General features: G+C 35.9%; 2 protein-coding genes across 9 annotated transcripts in view; one reads left to right on the forward strand and one right to left on the reverse strand.

Moving 5' to 3' along the window:
• The window catches only part of LOC112452452 (box A-binding factor-like), a 56,394-nt gene extending 36,868 nt beyond the window's left edge, over positions 1 to 19,526 (forward strand). For 2 of the 3 annotated variants that reach the window (XM_025012665.1, XM_025012666.1), the window contains exons 5-9: positions 5,777 to 5,913; positions 6,943 to 7,260; positions 15,510 to 15,685; positions 17,870 to 18,152; positions 18,335 to 19,526. In XM_025012665.1, coding sequence (XP_024868433.1) covers positions 5,777 to 5,913; positions 6,943 to 7,260; positions 15,510 to 15,685; positions 17,870 to 18,152; positions 18,335 to 18,729 — 1,309 coding nt within the window. In that variant the 3' untranslated portion in view covers positions 18,730 to 19,526. Of the gene's footprint in view, positions 1 to 5,776; positions 5,914 to 6,942; positions 7,261 to 15,509; positions 15,686 to 16,292; positions 16,382 to 17,869; positions 18,153 to 18,334 lie in introns of all 3 variants that reach the window. The other variant, XM_025012667.1, reaches the window with a different exon arrangement.
• The window catches only part of LOC112452470, an 89,720-nt gene continuing 87,323 nt past the window's right edge, over positions 18,660 to 21,056 (reverse strand). For 3 of the 6 annotated variants that reach the window (XR_003040506.1, XR_003040505.1, XM_025012698.1), the window contains 3 exons: positions 20,993 to 21,047; positions 20,601 to 20,768; positions 19,728 to 20,205 (listed from right to left, as the gene is read on the reverse strand). Coding sequence is in view for 3 of the 6 variants with exons in the window: in XM_025012698.1 (XP_024868466.1) it covers positions 20,138 to 20,205; positions 20,601 to 20,768; positions 20,993 to 21,047 (291 nt within the window). In the remaining 3 variants the exon portion in view is untranslated. Of the gene's footprint in view, positions 18,748 to 19,727; positions 20,206 to 20,600; positions 20,769 to 20,992; positions 21,048 to 21,056 lie in introns of those variants that run through there. The other 3 variants (XR_003040504.1, XM_025012700.1, XM_025012699.1) reach the window with 3 other exon arrangements.

Consider the following 21,056-nt stretch of genomic DNA (forward strand, 5'->3'; position numbering starts at 1 on the left):
ATTTATTTATTAGCATCTCATTAATAACACATATTTGTCTTTTATTTATTTAATATAGTTGAAATACTTAATATTATGACTTATAATATAATATAATATAATATTACATGTAGAAGTAAGTATTTGAATAGCAACCATTAACTTAAAAAGAAACGTGGGCTTATATTTCAAATTATATATTCATATTATATTCATATTTACACTTCATAATTGTTAATTTATTCGACAATATGATAATTAAATCACAATTAGAAGAGACCCATCGCCATTTATTAAAGAAATATCCTTTATCTTAATGTATATATTTTTAATATATACATATATCTTCCACATTGGTCTTGCACGCGCATTCGCGTTTCTTTTTAAAAATATAGTTCTCTACGTGCGTGTGTCGCATCTGTAAATATTAAATTCATACACTAACGCGATTTAGTTTTGCGCTCTGTCAACCCTGACTGTATAAAAAGATCAGCGGTGATATCTTAAACAATCTCAATGCGGCTAAGCAAATAAGAAATGGTACCTTTCTTATCTTTCGTCATACGAGATATCTACCGTGTTACAGGATTCTTGAAACAGCAACAGACTTTTCGTTATGTTAAAATATTTTCTATAATCGTAATTTCCTGGTAATTCTATTATCGCGCTTCTCCTATAACGACAAGAGAGCTAGACAAGAAAAATAAGAAAATTAATTTTAAATTCTGATATTGAGACACCATTAATATTTAAATTAAATTTTAGGAAAACTACACAAATTTATTCTTTAATTCAAATGGACGAAATTTTATTGCAAGACTCACATCGTGATGCTATTAAAGAAGATGAAAAAAATGTGGAAGAATTTTTCATCCAATATCGTTCAGCTATTTTGAAATCCAATTTTCGTCATATACTGTCAATTTGTCGAAAAGAATTCTAGAACTTGATATCGATTTCTATATCGATATCTATCCTATGCAAATGTACATGCATTTTTTAACTTTGGGTAACGCATATATGTAGATATAAATACTTATGTACTTGATCAGTAGGCTTATCGTTCTCATCTTTACGTTTACCCCACCTTCTTGCGCGAGCCATCGTGAGAAGCGTCTTATCAGCTCGGTGGATTCAGATAGTCCTACGGCAGCAGGGCTATAACCCCGTCGACATTAAACTCGCTATATTGGATTTCGCGAAATTCGCACTCCTCGTCAACCGTGAGGAACCCTCGTCTTTCTCCAGTAGCAAATAGTATGCGTATTATATCTGTAGTTTATCTTATGTTTATTAAATAAACTTGTCACGCGCTTATAACTTCGATGAGCTAATCTGGAATTTCTCACGAAAAACGATCGAGAAAAATTGAAATTAATCTCACAAAAACTTTAATGTTTCATATTTCCTGTTTCCATTAAGTAAACATATTACATTATCAACTTATGTTATAGCATTCGCATTTATTATTTATTTAATATGAGAATTCTCATATCTGGGCCAATATTTCATTGATCTTACAGATTATCTAAATAATCTTCATGATTATTATACTTGTGTCTTGTGGAAGGAAGAGTTTGAGATAGAGATTACTAGAGGGCGGCGGCGGTAATAATTAAAAGTGCGGCGGAGATTCTTAGAAGAAACCCGAGATCTGCTATTAAGCTCCCCATGCAACTGTTACGCATGCATAGAATATGCACGCACACATACATTCGCACGCTGACCATAAAATCGCCCTCGATTCCTGTTAATATGACGTTACGTCATTGAGCATTAGGCCCTCATTCGTGTTTGTCAAGAGCAAACTATAGAGGCCACAAGAAATATTCTCTGCCCATAGGATAAACAAATAAAAATTTATTGCATTTTTTATTTATTTCTTTTGTTTATTTCTTTTAACGTCTAGGATTTTATTTTATATTATGTTAAATAGTGCTCCGAGAATAATAATAATACGCATAATTAAGATTTTATTACCATAAATTTTATTTTTTTCTATTCTGAAAACATATTTTCTAGTGAGTCTAAAATTGTAATTTTATTTATTTAGGATTTTATCAATATTTGTTGACCATCGGACGCATTGTGTATTTTTTTTTTTTTTTTTCACTATTTCTGTAACCTCTCCTAGTTTGTCGAAGGAAGGTTCCTTCCGCCTCACCACCATCGGTCGTTTACATTGCGAAACGCATTAGCGAGACGGATCGTGCGCATCGTTGCACCGGGCGTGCAATTACATGCAGCGCGTGCCCATTTAATACCGTTTCCTTTACGTATTAATGGTTTACAAAGTACCCGATTGCACCTGGTACACAACCATCCAGGATACGCGTAACCAGTTTCACAGAGAACGGTCTCTCGCTCCTGATGCACTCGTATTGCATTGGACGTTCCATCGCACTTAGCTGATGCACTTAAGACGTATCCTCGTGCCCGTTGAGCTCGTGTCAGACGTACGACACATCCTAAGACAATCGAAACCGTTAGACGCGACTCTCATTCACCGGTATTTACATTGCCGATGTAAAATGCACGCGGGTTTATCGCGCGTGCAACTCCTACTTGCGATCGAAAATGCATATAAGCTAGGGTAAAATTACAATATATTTTCTGGATTTTTTGATATAGTCAATTTAAAACTTGATACTTTTGTTAAGGAATTTTTTATTACGGAATACTCGAAAAGATATTCGCCGTGCACTGATTAAAAAAATCTAGGTTCTATTCGTAAAATAGTTTTTCATCTCTCTTCCGTCATTTTACAATTTATTCGGAAATTAATTCCATCTTCTTTTACATCATTGAAAATATTTTTGTTTCGATTGTCGTCGATAATACCAGCCCGTCCTTTCGTGTCATAACCTACCTTAACGTTATGTAAATATAAATCGTTTAAGCAGATTTATTGAAAGGTCAGGCCACGTCGGGTGTCGGGTTCACCATTAGCCTGCAAATTTCATATTCGTCACAACCCTACTGGCGATCAAGAGTAATATGCTGGATATGCATTTTTACACGCGAGTCGCAGTTTTCATTTAGCCACTCACGTGCTAATAACGTGCATGCCGTGCACGTGTGATATAAAATACTAAATTCTAGAAAAATTTAAGCTAATATTAGAGAATAAAGAATTAAATTAATTCTATCACACACGCAAGCATCGCTTGTACTTCCTAGATATATTTATTTCTAATATCCATAAAAAATTTGCTTTTTTTTTTCGTTTAAAATTTCAAGTTTAAGTCGTTGATGTACATTTAAACCATAAATATTGTCAATTGTCAATCCATGTCATATTTAATTAAAATTTTTCGCATATATCTTCATTCTCTTTATATCTCTGATTTAACACTTAGCATGTCACAGATCTCTCTTTTCGTGTTTAATTTTCGATGAAATTGTACGCGCTTATCGATGTTTCTATCTTTCTTTGTCGATCGGCGGTGAGTTGGATACCACGTGAGAAGCACCTCGACAATCTTCGACATCGCGAGAGCGATCGCAAAGGTGTCTCTGGACACGTACCGGTATGCAGAAACGTGCCCAGGCCACCGCGCGACTACTCAAGGTCGCATCCGTATTGACATCATCGCGAGCGTACAGCGGTGCTTTCGTTTGTTTTACGCCGGCCGCTTCTTTACCTTGTTTGGGACACGTTAATGCGCTCGAAGATAAAGTGCACGTGCGCGCGATGCGCGCGTGGCATGCGGAGTATACCGACGCGAGACGCGACAATCGCAAGATGACTTTTCCTGCATAATTATATATGTATAATAAAAAATAAAAGACTATCATACATAAGAATCTGCTAAGATTTATCATACAGTCCAAGTGGATTAATCTAAATTAGAATGAATAACGATCATTTAAATATGTAATTGCTATATAATTAAAAACTAAAATAAATAAAATTAAGTTCTCTGAATACATAAATGAAAAAATGTATCAATATTTAAATGTAATTGCTACAGTCTTCGCTAATATATTAAGAAGACATTACTGACATTTCATTCGTACACGTCATCACTTTGACTTGACTTTGACCGTGTAACTGGAATTTCCAAAACTTCTCGGAAAATTTCATCCAGGGAATTTATCGGCATTCCCCGCCGAAGATAAGGTGTCGCTTTGAAAAATGCGTTTAAGTGGAGACACATAATTCGCTCGTGCCATGCGTCTGAAAGCTCGTTATGTTATTCCGTTCAGGTTCAGGTAGAATCCTGCTGCGTTTTCAAGTGGCCGCTGAGCCGAAACCAGGTATAAACAACTCGTAATGGTAATGGCGATGGTAATGGAGTAGCCATGTCGTTCCCCGGACTTTCGTATGATGAGGGTCATCCGTAGCAGGAGACGCAAAGGGAGACACCGAAAGGGTGCCCTTCCGTTCCTCGGGTACGGGCACGCGCCCGCGCCCGCGCCCGCATTATGAGTCAAACCACGGTTTCCGCTCTCCCGCGACGGTTACTTTCCGGTGTTTCCGACACGGAACAACGATTTTTTTCAATGATAATAATACAGTGATACTGTTATCTAGTTACAGACATATGTTTGGAAATCAGTTGCAGAAGTAAGAAAATCTTACATTTATATACAATGTTTCTCATTATTGGATAGTAATTGAATATTTTTCGTGTAAGTTACTTATTTTTCACCCTTTTTTATTTAGCATTTCTCTCTCTTTTTTCATATTAAATCAAAGTTAAGTAAAAAAAATTTCGACAGAGGTTTTAGGTTTATAAGCTTGTGACTGACGTAGGTGTATGCAATCTAGCGCCACGCTATGTACATAGTGATATGTACAAGTGACCTGCAATAAAAATAAGAGTAATTCTCTAGGGCATTCGGATCGAACGATCAATTCGAACGATCGATTCGCGAGGTACACGCTGCGCCGCCTCGCGATCTACAAATCCCATGGGTAGGGGCGTATTTATTCGCGAAACGTAATCTGCGCGCACGAAATATGAGGCACACGAGCCACAATTGACACTGTCTATTTAATTTTTTCATTGCTGTTGACGCCTAATTAAGTTTGGTCATCCTACGCTATTAGCGCTTAATATTATAAATTATAAGCTTAATTTTGATATTAAGCGTTCAATTAACGTCGCTTACTATGGGCTGTTGTAGCTGTAGATAGTGTAGACGCATACAGGTGTTCGGCACTTACTTTCGAATAAAATATTTTCTTTATTAAAATAGTAAAGTAAAATAATTCAGTGTTTCACTTCTATGCATTCTCTATAAAATATACGCTGGCAAGAAGTCGTTATGACCCATTAATAGCGTCGGTCGTCGCTGAGCGTCTACCGCCTGCAGTGCGCGTTTTACGCTGAAATTTCGCCTGCAGCGAAAGGGTTAATAATTAAATGTATATTCAATTTCTCTCTTAAATTTTGAAAACAACTCGATTATCTTTAAATATAATTACCAGAACTTAACATAAACGTCGTAGTGCAAGGAAACAGCGATGCCGAAAAGAAAGACGCAGCACGTTGTCACACAATCCCAACTATCACTAATTAATATTTCGCTATTAATACCGTATTAATATCATATATAGAATATATGGGACATGAAAATTTACAAGATATTATAATCAGCCTTTTCAGGTAAAAAGACGGTGCTGCAGATGCGCCAAATGAGTGCATATGCATTTTGTTTTTGCGTGCGATGCTTCTAAACGAACCTTTTTTTTTACTCTATTGATATTGCCACAGAAACGACGCATTGCGGACTAATCGAATAATATGGAGCATCATCTGCGTTCTACATGTAAGCTTTGCTATTACAGTTCATCAATGTATCGACCGATGAGTGGCGTAAGCGCGATGGGTACCGCGGCTGGAACCGGAGGAACCTATAGCCTCCCTTACATGACGAGCAGTCCTACGGAACTGGCATCGTCACCTCAACTTTGGAACGCTCAGGGTAGGTATCAGCTATCAGCCGTGTCAAGATAATTGACCCGATAATGCTTAACAATGCTTAAGGCTCATGTCGGCTCATCTGGGTCTCAAGTCTCTGACGTATTAGATGGATGGAAGAAATTCCAATTTCAGAGATTCATTAAATGTAACAAAATTTTTATTCTATACCCGCGTTACAACTCTGTTAATTTAATATCTTTCTCTCTACGTATACAGTCAATATTTAATAATATTTTATTTGAAATTATTTACACAATAGAATAGTTACATATAAAATATTATCAATGATTAGTTATCACTAATAAGGAAAGCCTCCCAGGTTCCACTCCGATTTTAATGAAACTTGGTCGATTTGTAGAAAGGGAAATCAGCCCTCGAAATTTGGCCAAATTTTCATTTTTGAACTATGTCTTCTAAACTAAGCATAATAGCGCAATTTCGTAAATATACATAATTTCAAAAGCTATTCACTGGTATAAACATTAATTTTCAAAAAGACAAAAAACCTATCTAATATTAACAAATTAATAAACAGCTATACGAGTCAGGCGCGGTACATGGTGCGCAAGTAAAGAAATTAATAGTTACAGAAGTAACGAATTACAATGTATATAATATACATATACATATATTCCATGTAACATAAATTCTATCTAATATTTTGACCCCTTCTACAAATCCACCAAGTTTCATTAAAATCGGAGAGGGACATCTGGGAAGCTTCCCTTGTAAGTTATTAAAATTTTATTTAGCCATAAATATTAATTATAATTAATCATATTTTTTAATTAGTTTTAAATCGATTTTAATAAAATTATGATTTAAAGCTTAAAGAGAGACATATATAAGTATAGACTGCCAAAATTTGAAAAATACAATAAATGAGCCATTTTATGAAGCTCATTATTTTCGATAAGAAAAACAAATGGTCTTTAAATTAGTGAAAGAAACCATGATGGTTATGAGAACAGTTCATAAATTTTGGAATTTCTTTGTTCATAATACATTTTCGTTGTGTGTTCGTTGACAGTTACAGGCCTGAGCACCGGACTTTCCATTTCTGAAGATTATGGCAACAAATCTTCGGGCACGGTGTCTCATCAATCTTTACCAGCGTTTTCGCAACCTTTCGGCGCTCGGTCGAGTTTCCGCGGTTACAGTCCGCCATATTCGTCCTCTCAGCAGAATACCACGGGCACTGTCGCTGTCTCCGCCGTAGAAGCTACTTGGACGTATGCATCGCCAACCGATGCATTAACGACACAATATGGCACACCATCTAGACGGCAAACTGTTAATCCGGCCACAGCACCGACGCAAATTAGCGCTGCGGCGAGTTTAACTGCAAGTAAGTAAAATATTTTTCTATAATTAACCAAATGGCACTTAATAATAATAGTGTTAGTTTTATTGTTGAACTGAATTAAGTATAATTAGAAATTAAAATTAAATTACAAGAACTTTTTTAATGCTATCCTTGTGAACAAAAATAATACAAAAAAATAAATACGTCAAAATTGTTAAGGCATCTTTATTCTTCTCTAATAAAAATGCATGTTTATGAAAAAATAATCCAATTTATCATAATCTTAAAAGTTAAGTCTAAAAAGTTGATTTTTTGCAAATAAAATTTAAAAAATATGATTATGGTCGATCAAGATTCAGCATTAAAAGAGTTAATAAGAATTGATCAACAGCAGGCGAATCACATAATTTTATCGTATAAATATATGTATAAGTTGATAATTTTATTCTTTTCTTTTTAATGCTATAACTGAAAGAAATCATGAGAGATCCTTATTAAATCCGTCTGGACGATAATAAATTTGCTTGTACTCGTGAAATTTGTCATAGATCGATATTTGCAGTGATCGCCGTGTATTCTCACGATTTAGATTATCAAATCGCAGGGTTCGTGTCTCCGGTAATAAAGTTGCAAGAATTGGCCAGGCATCGTTGAGATAACGTGAACGTGCGTTGGCCATTTTATTTGATCCGTGGAATTCGACGAGAAACATTCTTCGTAACTTATTAATTATCACGATTTCTGTTGAACGTATTTTGTAATTTTTTCACGTGCAGTTTCAGTGCTTTGTAAGAATATATATTTCAACATATATTTTTATCTTCTCTATTTTATAGCATATTACATAGTTTGAATGTTCCATAAAGCCATTCTCAGAAAAAATTTTAATTTCTTTAATTTCTTTCATATTTTGTTGGCAGTTTTTTAAATTTGTTTATAAAGTAAATATTATTGAAAATGTTTGCTAATATTTATTATCGATTATTGTATTTGCAAAATTTATTTATTTCTATTTCTGTTTCTGGGCATAAATAGATAAATTTTGATTATGGATATAATGTGATAGATACTGTAGGGGCTGGAGTTTCATTAATGCTAAACTACACAGTTTTTCTTCTTTGTTTTTCCAACTTCTCGACATATTCTTCAACTAATTCCTAAACTCACGCAGCAGTTCGAAATACGAAACCGCAAAGTGCAGGGTAACATGGGGCATGGGGAGTTGGAAGTAACCGATCTGTAAGCAACCCTCATTCGAGGAGGTCCTCGAGGAGCCAGAGACTCCTCTGGTCGTATGCGACGGCGCGTCTATCGTGCGTTCCTGAAGTGGGCGGTGTCCTTTGATGTGACGATTCTTCGTCACGCGCATCTGCGATTCCGTACAGGAATAAATGAGCGCCGGCGCTAAACGACACGAGGTGGTATCCCGCATTACATCGACGTGCATCGAACGTGCAGCGATATGGATATCGTCAAGCGTGATCGGTGGGCGTGTTGCATACATGCTCCTTCGAACTCATCTCGAATTCCGCGCTTGACGCACATGCGTCATTCAAATCCGCTCTTTCTGAGAGTTATGCGAGCAACTAAAAAAGAGGTATTTAATTTTTATATTATTATTAGATTCTCATCCGTGGATATATGTGTGAGGAATTATCTTCCCGTGGTTATATCACGATTTATTCGATATTATATCGAGAGAGAAAGACATTCTGCTTTTGTCGAATTCCACTTTGTTGGATTTTTTAACAATATGTACGATTCCGGGCGGCGAGGTATTGCTTTTCCGCAAATGATGAATTGGCTGTAATTTAAGCTCTCGCGATGATCATGTTACAATTGTCATAAATAACGAAGAAAAGGATTCGATGTTCCGTTAGTCGTGGAAAATTCGGCACGGAGCCGGAGGCGAGACTTAGCGACGGGTGGCACGAATAATAACATAGTTGTGACTAATACGTTCACGGTACTAAATTAGGGTTGTTCCAGCAGACCACTCGAATATCGTGTTTCAGTATCCTCTTACTTGACACAGCATCCCTGGGGGCAATATTTCTCGTGCGACTTTTTTAGCCTGCACACCGCACATAGCTATAATGTACGAGTGAATATTGGATGATCGATAGGATGTGATAGGTAGCGTATCTTACGAATTTCCATCGTTATCGGAGAGACTAAAAATTTATCATTTGTATGGGTCACTGGCTGCTGACCACTGACATGTCGACTTTGTAAACGAGAATCCGCGATATGAATTCGCGGTTTTGTTGTGCTTTGTTGGCCTGTCGGGAGTAGATTAACTAATAAATATCAATGAACTCTTTTCCAACCCGCAATCGGTCATACACATTTTACAATACCTTTTACGATCTCGTTAATTTAAGTTATATATTGCATAAAATCTAATGTATGTATCTCCACTAGAGAGAGAGAGAGAGAGAGAGAGAGAGAGAGAGAGAGAGAGAGAGAGGAGAAATAATTATAATATAATAATAATTATTATATTATTATTTCTTTATAATTAGTATATTTTCTTTGCTTCGCAATAATTTTGCAATTTGTGTATATTAATTCGTCGTTTTAATTTCATAAAAATACGAAATGTTTTATTTCGATTTTTTATTCCAAAAATTTAGTTATTATTTTATGGAAGTTTTTTCGGGAGAATGTTATTAAGTATATTTTTTTCGAAATTGATGATTTAGTTATGATCATTCTCGTGATGTATTCTGTCGCTTCGTGGAAGCATTCCCGTCGCAATTCCGAGTTCTTTATTATCTGTGATTTCGGGCTTTGCGGTAGCCGTGAAAGAGCCGTTCTTAATATATCTCTATGTCGTCGTTTGCGGTCGGTCCGCGACACCTGTTTCCGCGACGTCACGCGCCCGAGCCGGCGCGGGCGGCTATCGAAGGAGGCATTGATATGACCATGACCTAGGTCGCACGAACGCGTAGGCCTAATCTAGTGTCTACGTGCGATACAGAGGTATATTATGATAGGGCTGTATCTAGCAGACGCGCGGCGGCTTACGATAATTCCGTCGTGTTTTCAGGTGTTTAACGCATCCAGGTATATCTAATCGAATACCAGTCAGTAATGTCAGTGACGCGCAGTCATATCGTCCGACTTGGGAATAGAAGTGACATATTCCCAAGACGTACAAATTCTTCAGAATTTCAGAATAATTAAATCGTGTTGCAATTGTTCAGTGAGGGTTGTATAGTTTTTCATTCAACCGATGTATTGTAAAATTACCCAAACTCACAAGTGTAAGTTGAACTGTAATGGAAGCGAATTCGAGAAGTGTATTGGATACACAGCTGATTTTGAGAATACGATTACACAAAATATCTAGTAAATCATAGTAAAAGTTATTCTTGTAATCTGATGTTATAAGATCACAATGTTTTTAAGTCGATTGGAAATTTATGGCAGTGCAATATCACGTTCGCGAGGCATGTCATGTAGAAGATAAGCTCGATAAGTTCGATTAAGACATAAAGCTTCTTTTTTTAAATATACCTTCTCGGTGTCGTCTGCAATTAATTTTGGTTCTTATGCAAGTTCAAGTTCACGATATCGCACGCAACTTGTTACTTGCAATGCGCTTCACCTTCTGCGCCCTCAACTTGCTCTTTTTCTCCATTTTCGGCAATAATTAAGACTCGTTCGACTGATATAACGCTCGACGAGACGACGAGTACATTGAACGTTAAACCGATCATTTATTTTAGATACTAATAATGACGCCAAGATAAATGTGCCTCCTCAAGGTTCACGGAGGTCGACCCGGACTTCTTTATCCGCCTGACATAAAAGTTCGTCATGCTGAGAAAAGCAATGAGTCAAAGTTGAAAATACCTTGTCGAATCTTAAATCATCTCCGTTAAATTATTTTTTTACCGCATGTGTCTTTGTTAATTCTTTACGGATTTTTTCTTTTATTGAAGATTTCAAGGAAACACTTTGGGAATTTTGAAAAGTTCTTATACCTCTGTCGTGAAAAATGATTTTACTTTTAATGCATCATATGAATTAATCGATTTTCCGATCTTTTTCTCTGCTTCTATTTTTTCCTCGGGCTCCAGTCAAATGCTTTGGTTTTGACTTTTAGATCGCCCTACTAGTTTTTAATTATGTTATGTTATAACACAATTATCAGATACTGATACGTGTAACAAAAATTAAAATAATTATTATGTTTACCGAGAGAAAGAAATAGAAAGGAAAAAAACGCATCTCTCTGAGGGGGATGTATCGACCGGAGAGGGAAAGTTTAAGAGAGTTTAAGTGGTTCTTCAGGGACTAAAGTCTGTGGTTACACATGCCGCACCATCCGGATTTCGTTCTAGTAGACCGGCAATGAGAGAGAGACGCTCCTTTTAACATACCGCGACCTCGAGTGTTTCATCCGCGAGTCCATGCTGGCTGTGATTTAAGTTTAACCGTGCCAGACATCTCTCCCCTCCTACCTACGGGAGAACTATTTCTCTCTCGGTGTACTTTCGTATATCGTTGTATACGTCTACATATAGTGTCTATACGTCGATGCAAGAGTACCGCAAGAGCCGTGCATCATCCTGAAAGATTGTGCACGTGGCCGTCCCTAAATTAATCCAGTTGATCCGAAAACTTGACTTTTAGACCAGTATACGCGCACAACTCGTGTTTTTTTATTTATATTTATATTTGTGGCCGTTTTAGCCCATCTAAAATTGATGTAACGATGTTTCGCACTACTTTCCGCTAGAGTTTCTACTTAAACGAAATTATATGAATAATCAGAATAATATTGATCATTAAACATTAAAACAGAATAAGTAATTTTTACTTCGCCAGAGAATAATTAACCCAATTAAGAATTTCAATTGACTATATACTGGCAATGATTATAATCGTGGCAACGATTAAACATGAAACTTTGAAGAAATGAAAATTGGCGACAGAAAAAATTTTAAATTTTTTAATTTTTAGTTTTTAAATGTATTTTTTAAATGCTTAATAATGATTGAGAATGAGAAGGATAGAAAGGTCGAAGCCATAAATGGCAATTGCAATGTGCGTAATGTCTGCACATCAAGCGCGAACGGATCATGCAAGTACATATACGTTGCTGGTAATTGATTGAGCTTTCTGTATGAAATAATAAGTATCGCAAAGCCGAGGGCAGATTAGAGCGGTCAAAGGAAACAAAAGCACAGGTGAACAAGAATGTTAATGCGACGATAACATAGTTATTATCGCGCCGAAGTATAATCGTCTAACTGTGAAATTAAGTTCGCTGGAATACTACAAGAAATAATGTGCCATAATCTGATTTATTATTTAATCTGCGATATAAAAATATGCGTTATGTGCTACTTTTATTACTTTTTCCTATAGCATTTAATACTTCCGTTATTTCTTTATTCTGTTTTTTTTTTCTTACCATCGCGAGTTTTCTTTCTCGCGATGCATACTCGAGGATAGAATGTCACGAAGGTCGGAATGCAACGGCGTCGTTCGGGTGCGAAAGTGCAACATGAAGCCTTGTACGTACTTCTAACGTAGTGAGGACTCCGTACAGGATATCTAGCTACGTCAGCTACTTCTTGCTTACATAATATCCGATTGCTTCCCAGTCTGATTCCGTCCGTATCTCAAGAAGATTCTCGTGTCCTCTGACCTCTTCGTCCTCGTTCGGTAACTTAATGCCTGCATTTTAATTCGCTGGCTCTTTCCCCTTCGTCCTTTCATATCTAATTACGGACGCTTCTCTACTTCGAAAATTGCGTGCCGCGTTATGGATACTATAAAACGATTCAAGCAATAGAATATCTCGATCTTAATTTTGATTTAATCCAGAAGACACGCGATACTACGAAGGAAAACAGGGTGATTGAATTTTCTACTTATATATTTTTACAGCATTTTAAATGATGTTTATATATAATGCAGTTATAATATACATATGCATGTACAACATTATATTTCGAATGCTGTTGCATAAAAAAAAATAGCATCATCATTGAACTGTTTCATCCTTTTGGTACTCGCACGTTCTCGCAAATGATGATAATTCGACAATTAATAGTCCACTATTTGTGGGTCAAGGTGGCGTCATAAAGGCGCGAGAACGCAACTCGCCCGGCGCATATATATACTTACGTATATATATATGTATGTACATATGTGATGTGCTCTAAGAGAGTTCGTAGGACTCGGACGGCATCAGCAGCTTCTTGCTTACCTACATACAATATCCGATTGCTTCCCAGTCGCATTTCTGCCGGATGTGCTGCTCGCGTACACCGACCTCTCTTCGTTCTCTCCTTCTCCGCTTTGCTTTTCTTCTTTTTTTTTTACCGAGTAACTCGAGATGAATTCTCTTATTTTTCTCCGTCGTCAAGTGACGCGTTCAGCCCTTATTAGGAAGAATAAGCGCGACTTTACGTGGATTCGCATTTTAATGAGTACCTACTATTTAGTAATGATCTAAATAAATTTCTGACATCTATATTCAAGAAAATTGTATCTCTCAATCTTTAATTGCATATCAATAATTCCAATTAATAATTTGGCTATATAGATACAATTCTCGTATAAGCAACGTATAAGCAACGCGGTTTTTAACGTAGCACATGCGCACGTGGCTACTGGGTTGGCTGGCGTTATTATCAGCAAACGCCGGAACTCTGATAATACCATGTCCGTTTCGATCCTTCCCTCGTCGCTTTTACACTTCCTGCATCCTTCCTTTTCTTTCTCGTCAGTGCTCTTCGTTCCATTGTATTTCCCGTGATTTTCATATTCACTCTTAATATAATGCAACAGGTTCCGATACAACCGATGAAATTATGAATAGTTATTAATACATCTTGTGAAATTTATGATGTTATCACTGCACACATTAGGGCTTACAATAAAAATATTATTTATTTTCGAGTATAAATGCCATGTACAAGAAATTGATTTTCTTTCGCAGTATTTCATCGCAACAGTTGACTCTAAGAGGTCTGATCATTAAGATCTTAATGGCTCAGTTTTAAATGCAAACTATCATTAAAAATAGTCATTTATTCATTAAACAATCAAATTTGTTCATTAAAAATTTTTTATGGATCTGTTGGAAAATTACAGAAATTAATTTAGAGATTCTTATTTTACTATTTTTTCATACTTTATTAATAATTTCTGGAATGGTGTTCTGGAATAGTTTACGTTCTACGATACGCTTTGTCGGAGAAACTATGCATATTCATAGTCACGTAATGGAAGTGGGGGAATGCTGCGAACTAACGAAACAATGTTTCCGTGTGGTCACGTAAAAAGAGGCCACTGCAGATATGGTTACTCCTTACTCCCGGCAGAGACACGTGTGTAGTTCTGTGCTTTTTACTTAGTCGCGCAAAATGCATCGTTTCGTGCATCATTTTATACCGAAAGCACGCATGGATATTATGCACTTTTATGTTTTTGATAGGAAGAAAGAGATTCGTAGCGAGAAGCAAAAAAGAAAAAAAAACAAACAGTCATTGTATTTTGCAAATTTAGTCTATATCGCGTTTGTGTGCCTGCTTTTTCGAAGAAAAAATACTTGGTTTACAAAAAAAAAGTAGTAAATGCCTGGAAAGTAAATTAATATGATATTTTTCAGGAAAGAAAGATGTAATTAAAAGAGAATTATAACAAATATTTTCGCACAGTTCTTATTTTTGTTTGTAAAGACAAGTATTTTTTTTTTATTTAGTTGATCACATTCAGTTATAATCAGATTAATGCTATGTCTAATTGACTAACTCTTCTCATTATTAATATTATTTATACATATATAAGTTTAGTAATTATGTAGTTATGATACATAAGATGCAAGGCATGGAGTAACATCTGTAAATGCATAATTATATTTTAGCTACTTGGTGACGCGATAGCATATAATTATTATCAATATTATATAACTATAAAAATAAAAACGTTACAGAGATATTGCATTATACATTTCATTGATTATCTTATCTCCTCGAATGAATTGATATTATTAACAATCGACGATACACCATGCCTTTAAAATCACAAAACAACAGCACATTGACAGTCAACTATCTTTCAATCCAAATAGTTAAGTTATAAGTAATAATAGCTTAATTTAATAATAATCTAATTTAACAATAATAACTTAATAACTTAATTTTGCATTCAATTAAAAGAAAAAGGAAACAACGACATAAACGTTGTCACACATGTGTGCATATTTGTTGCGTGCGATGCATCTGTCTGATCTTTCTGAGAAATCCAATATGAATGAAACACAGTGCACAACATCGAAGCGGAGTACTTTACGGAGGGTCGCGAGTGCGTGAACTGCGGCGCGATTTCCACACCTTTATGGCGTAGAGATGGTACCGGGCATTACCTCTGCAACGCATGCGGTCTCTACCATAAGATGAACGGAATGAATCGTCCATTAGTTAAACAACCACGTCGCCTGGTAAGGAAGGCTTCACCGACGACTCCATCGCGACGCTAGTCGCGATCCGGGAACGGAACGGTTTGGCAAAGTCGTTTGCAATATTCGAAGACTCTGTGTAGACCTGTCATACTTTTTGTTGTTAACTTTCGTTGCTATTATCTGAAAAATTTTTGGAAAAAAAATTAGAGCGATTAAAAAAAGATATGGCTTTAGACATAAACCATAGACGAGTCTGATGCAAACAGTATTTTGCAAACGACGAATGAGTTCAATCGAATTAGCCGCAACCATACATTCGAAAGGAATAAGAGAGAAAGAGACAGAGACAGAGACAGATATACAGAGACAGAGAGAGAAACGCGCACAGTAAGAAATCTTTTCTCGCTCGGTCTCGTTACTGTCCAGGAGCCTATGTGGAAATTCGCCCGTGATGTTCTGCCCTTTAGTAAGTCCAAGGGACGCTCAGCAATCGCGTCCCTGTCTCCGACCGTAACAAAATGAATTCTCCTCGCACCTCGCGATGTCAAACTCGCCTTTTACTCGAGGTTCGATGCACTGTCGTGTATGTCTAGTACACGCAGAAAGAAAAAAACACCCTTAACGTATGGCCTCATGTCTGTTTCAGTGGCGGACCAGGGCAATTTCTACAAAGACTTCTGTGGGTATAGTGGCGCCCGTCGCGCCCTCGGGGAGGAGAAAACGAGCCGTCGTTTGGTAGGTGTCATCCTCCCAAATTAGCATTCTCTCTCTTTCTCTCTCTTTTTCTTTTTGTCTGTTTTTCCCATTCTTTCTAATGATATTGTAATAATAATTTTCATCTGATGTCTCTTTTTCTCTCCATCCTTTTATCATCACAGCTCCCTGTCTCACAGTTCATCACTCTTACCGTGTATTTCTTCAGCTCGTCATCATCATCATCGTTGATCCGTTACTGCGGCCGAATAACAATAAAGTTTGTAATACACTGTTAAATATTAAAGGATGAAATTTAAATCAATACCTTGAGTAAATAACATTTTGTTATTTTTAACTACCATGTGTGTCGAATTTATTATTTTAACACAAAACAGTATTGCTTTAACTTCATTGGTTCAATGTCAGTTAAATTAAATAACATATATTAAATAGGAGCAGTGGCGAGCTATAAGAATAGTTGAAAAGTAAGAGTATAATTTGACGCTACGAATGTAACAGTGTATTGATACTTTTAAAAATCATGTTATTTTAATCATAATTCAAACATTGTGTAAATATAAATGTTATAGACAAATAAATGAATATATTTGACCAAAAATCATAGGTATGTTATCATAAATTAATATAATTATGTAATTAAATTAAATATATTGAAATATTAAAGTCTGTATAGTGCTAGAAAATTGCTTGCGGTCAAGGATCGACACGTTCCTTTTTGTCCCAACTCTCCCGTAATTTTTCTATCGCGTTAACATCACGCTTTCTTCGATCACTCATCATTATACTAAATTCTGTTAATTATCGAGACGAAGACAGTCGTCCTTGACCGTTTTCGTCTTCGGTGGCGCATTTCTAGTAGAAAATTCGAGTCGTAGCCCCGAGGTGCCACTATACCCATGGTACGAGCACTTTCCTTCCCGAAATCACGTGCAGCCTGTTGTAAAGTACGTCTTGTCTTGCAATCACGTGTCGCTTGCAATTTCCGATTACACGGAATGATTCTTTGTGTCTGTTGAGTTTTTCCAGGCTCGCGTGATCTTCGTGACCGAGGGTGGCTCGCTTTTCTGCTCCGCGGTCTCTGCGGTACCTTGCACAGAAAACTTTCTAATTATGGTAATTTGACCTAATCCTTTCCCGAGTTTGCATCGGAGCTCTTTAACGATCCTATAGGGAAAGCGATTGACCGTTCGATATCACGAGTTTTCTTTTAAATACTCAAATATACAAAATTACTTTCCAACAATACTCTCGTATTGTATATTAACTTCTTCCGAAATTTAGCACAAGTTTCTCTCGTATTTTGTACATATTTTCGATATCATTCATAATGCTAAATTGATTCTTATGTTTCGTATTTATATAATCCTGTAATATAATCATATATACCTTTTAAGAGCAATGCAATCCATCATTTAATGCCTTCATCAGACTCTCGGCTACGAAATCATTTTCAGATCTTTTTCGCCGAAGGCAGTAGCGTGTAATAACGATTTTATATCTCTTTAGTCTGCCACGAGACGCGTCGGTCTCTCTTGCAGCAACTGCGAAACCACGATGACGTCCCTATGGCGTCGTAACGCACACGGCGAACCAGTGTGCAATGCTTGCGGTCTTTATTTCAAGCTGCATGGCGTCAACAGGCCATCGACTATGAAGAAAGATAGTATTCAAACGCGCAAGCGGAAGCCTAAGGGTGGAATGAAAAGCAGCGATACGCCTCTTTCGAGCAATGTCGCGCAATGCACGAACAATAATAACAACAATAACAATAACGTTAAACTTGAACCAGGTACATATACATCTCTATTAATTAAGTCTCCTATATCATTAAAAAACTCGAATGTTAAACTCTCCTTTGCAACGTTTTTGCGAAACACTTGTCCAGATAAAATACGCCCGCCCACTTTACCATATCGATTTTATGCATCAAATTTATTTTGTACAAAAATTATTTTGCTGTTAACGTCATAGATACTTACGGCGATCTGAGGATGGCTCACACTGGCGTGTCGCAAGTAACATATCCGACCAGTCTCTATGGTAGTCCCCAATCATCGAGCAGACTAATGCCTTATCAGCCCGTGTATTACGATCTGATCGCTTCGCAGCAGCAGCAGCAGCAGCAGCAGCAGCAACAACAACACCAACTGCTGGAGACTCATTCGCCGAAGATCGAATGCCCGTCTCCACCTTGTACCACGCGCTCACCTGGAATGGTCTCGGCTGGTCAATCACCTGATCATCATCAATTAACTTCGCCACATATTGTCACTCTAGGTAGTCCGTCGACCAGTCCAGCCGGATCTAAAATTATGCTGGACAATGGTCACCTCGAGAGATCTACGGTTGTGTCGATATCATCCTAAACGCATCCTAAACGCATCCTAAACGCAGTCCAGAAAGATGCCGGATGTTAAGACAGGCAACAAATAAAAAAAATAACTTAGTAGCAAAGTAAATGCCTGTCAAGCAAAAAACCTGGGTTCGATTCCCACTTTTTACCTTCTAACCAGCGAGACAAACAATCTCGCTGATTTCTTACTTTCCTGCGCGCATTGTGATATGCAAAACTGAAAGTTATATATCTTTGGCAAATATTTTTGAAAATGTGTGAAAGCAGCGCTGTTATTGTAAATAAGAGTTTTAGGATATTTTAGAACTTTAGAATTTTTCAGAAAGTCGTATAAGCTTTTTCTTTAGAAAGGAAAATTTCTAAAGAAAAAATAGATTTTCTGCTTAAAAAGAAAATGAATTTTTTTATTTTACGCTATTTTTATTCGATTGTTTTTCTTTTTTTTTTTTACCAAAGAACCCTTTATTAACGAATCTTGCGTCAACATTCAAGATAATACCAAATTACGAATGATATTGTTATTTGTATATATATGTATGATGTATGTATAAGGGAATCTTCTTATGTAAGATTACATATAAAAGTGTCCTTATATTCCAGCATAAAACTACATAAAAGCATAAGGATATTCTAATCGAGCGGATATGTAATGTCTTCGATATAGTATAAAATATATCGCGCGAGAGTGGTAAAAATGATAGGAATAATGTAACATAATACAATTAAATAGTAAACATATAGCAACAACGGTGTATATTACGAGTAAACATATTTGACGGTTCTGCGAATAAATATATGCAACAATTATGACACATTTTCTTTTCTTTCATAATAAGTCAAGTCGAGTTTTGTTAGCAAGTTGCGTCAATATGTTTCGCATAATATATTTTTAAAATATTGTATATTTCTAAATAAAAATGGGATATTCTAAATGAAGTCAGGAAGCTTCGCGCGTTTTGATGATTTATCTAACTTAAATCTGAAGGTAAGTTTATTTAAAAAAAAACAAGACATTTTTTCCAAATTTATTGTTAGATTATTAGTAAAGTTACACAATTACAAATTTATAATGTAGTTTTTATTACTAGCAAGAAAGAGTACGATATTTTACGTAGGTATGTATTCTATAATAAATTGCAAAAGATAGATCCAATGTGCATTATTATTGCCTATATGCAATGGCATAATATAAAGCATGTGAGCTATGTTTTTTCTACAGAAATGTATTTCTTGTGTTATTTAAAAGTTAACGGACTTTTAGAATTATCGAAGTGGATTACTTAAATTACACATACCAGTGCACGTTTAACATGGGCCCTCTGTAACGTTCACAAAAACAACCAGTTGATGAGAGGCGAAGAGTCAGTGAACGACCGAAAGAATCATCCTTGTGTATTTTCGGTGATAATGCAATGTCTGCGTTAATCTTTGTAGCCACATATATCCACTTTTGCTTGCAATGGCGTAGATATCATGAGATCCACAAAAGCTTTAGAATAATCAGTTATTACTTAAATTATAAAATCGATGATTTATTTATTCTATAATTTTTTAAAATAAAATTTATACTAATAAAATCTTGACTAATATTTATTTTGATCTCTAAGTTTTGAAAATGTTTTTAAATTTGCAAGATTATTAAATAAAAACGGAATAAATTTTACATTATATTACATTAAAATTTATGTTTAATGAAACTCTAAATAAATATACATATAAATTATATTATTTTTTTATAAATCCACTGAATTTTATTAATTAAATCACTTTAAAATGTAACTGTTAACTTAAAACCATCTTTACGCATCATGAATCTCGATTACGCTATTGCATCTGGGACAATAATGCTTGTTGGATCGTTGTCTTATTAGAACGATGTCTCACCTGATCCTCTTATCAGCGGTACCCTAGTGTGTGCTCTGTAACCATGACTGCAACCCTCCGTCTTCAAGCTTCGTTCCCCTTCCTCCGACAAAATGATAAAGAATGATAGGTATGCGCCTGTACACGGTAAAGTACCGATCCCTTCGTCAAGGAGCTCCACGAAAATAACTTGGGATAAAAGTAATAAATTGTGAAAAAACCAAACATACATCGAAGATAAAATTTTTTTCATAACATCTCAAATATTTAAACTTTTTGTCCCAGGAATTTTTTCTGTAATATTTTTGTTCAAATATTAGCATTTTTCTCGTTCTTTTTCTTTTTTTATTGTTTCATAAAAAAATTCATAAGATTTCACCGTGATTTCATATTTTTAGGTGGTCGTTACTTACATATATGTTGAGGCAATCCACGTGAGATTTTATGAATCATCATAAATATGAGGTCCTAAAAAGA

This window comes from Temnothorax curvispinosus, unplaced genomic scaffold (genome assembly GCF_003070985.1).
Source record: "Temnothorax curvispinosus isolate PA1 unplaced genomic scaffold, ASM307098v1 QBEX01003408.1, whole genome shotgun sequence".
In the NCBI taxonomy this organism is placed as follows: Eukaryota; Metazoa; Arthropoda; class Insecta; order Hymenoptera; family Formicidae; genus Temnothorax; species Temnothorax curvispinosus.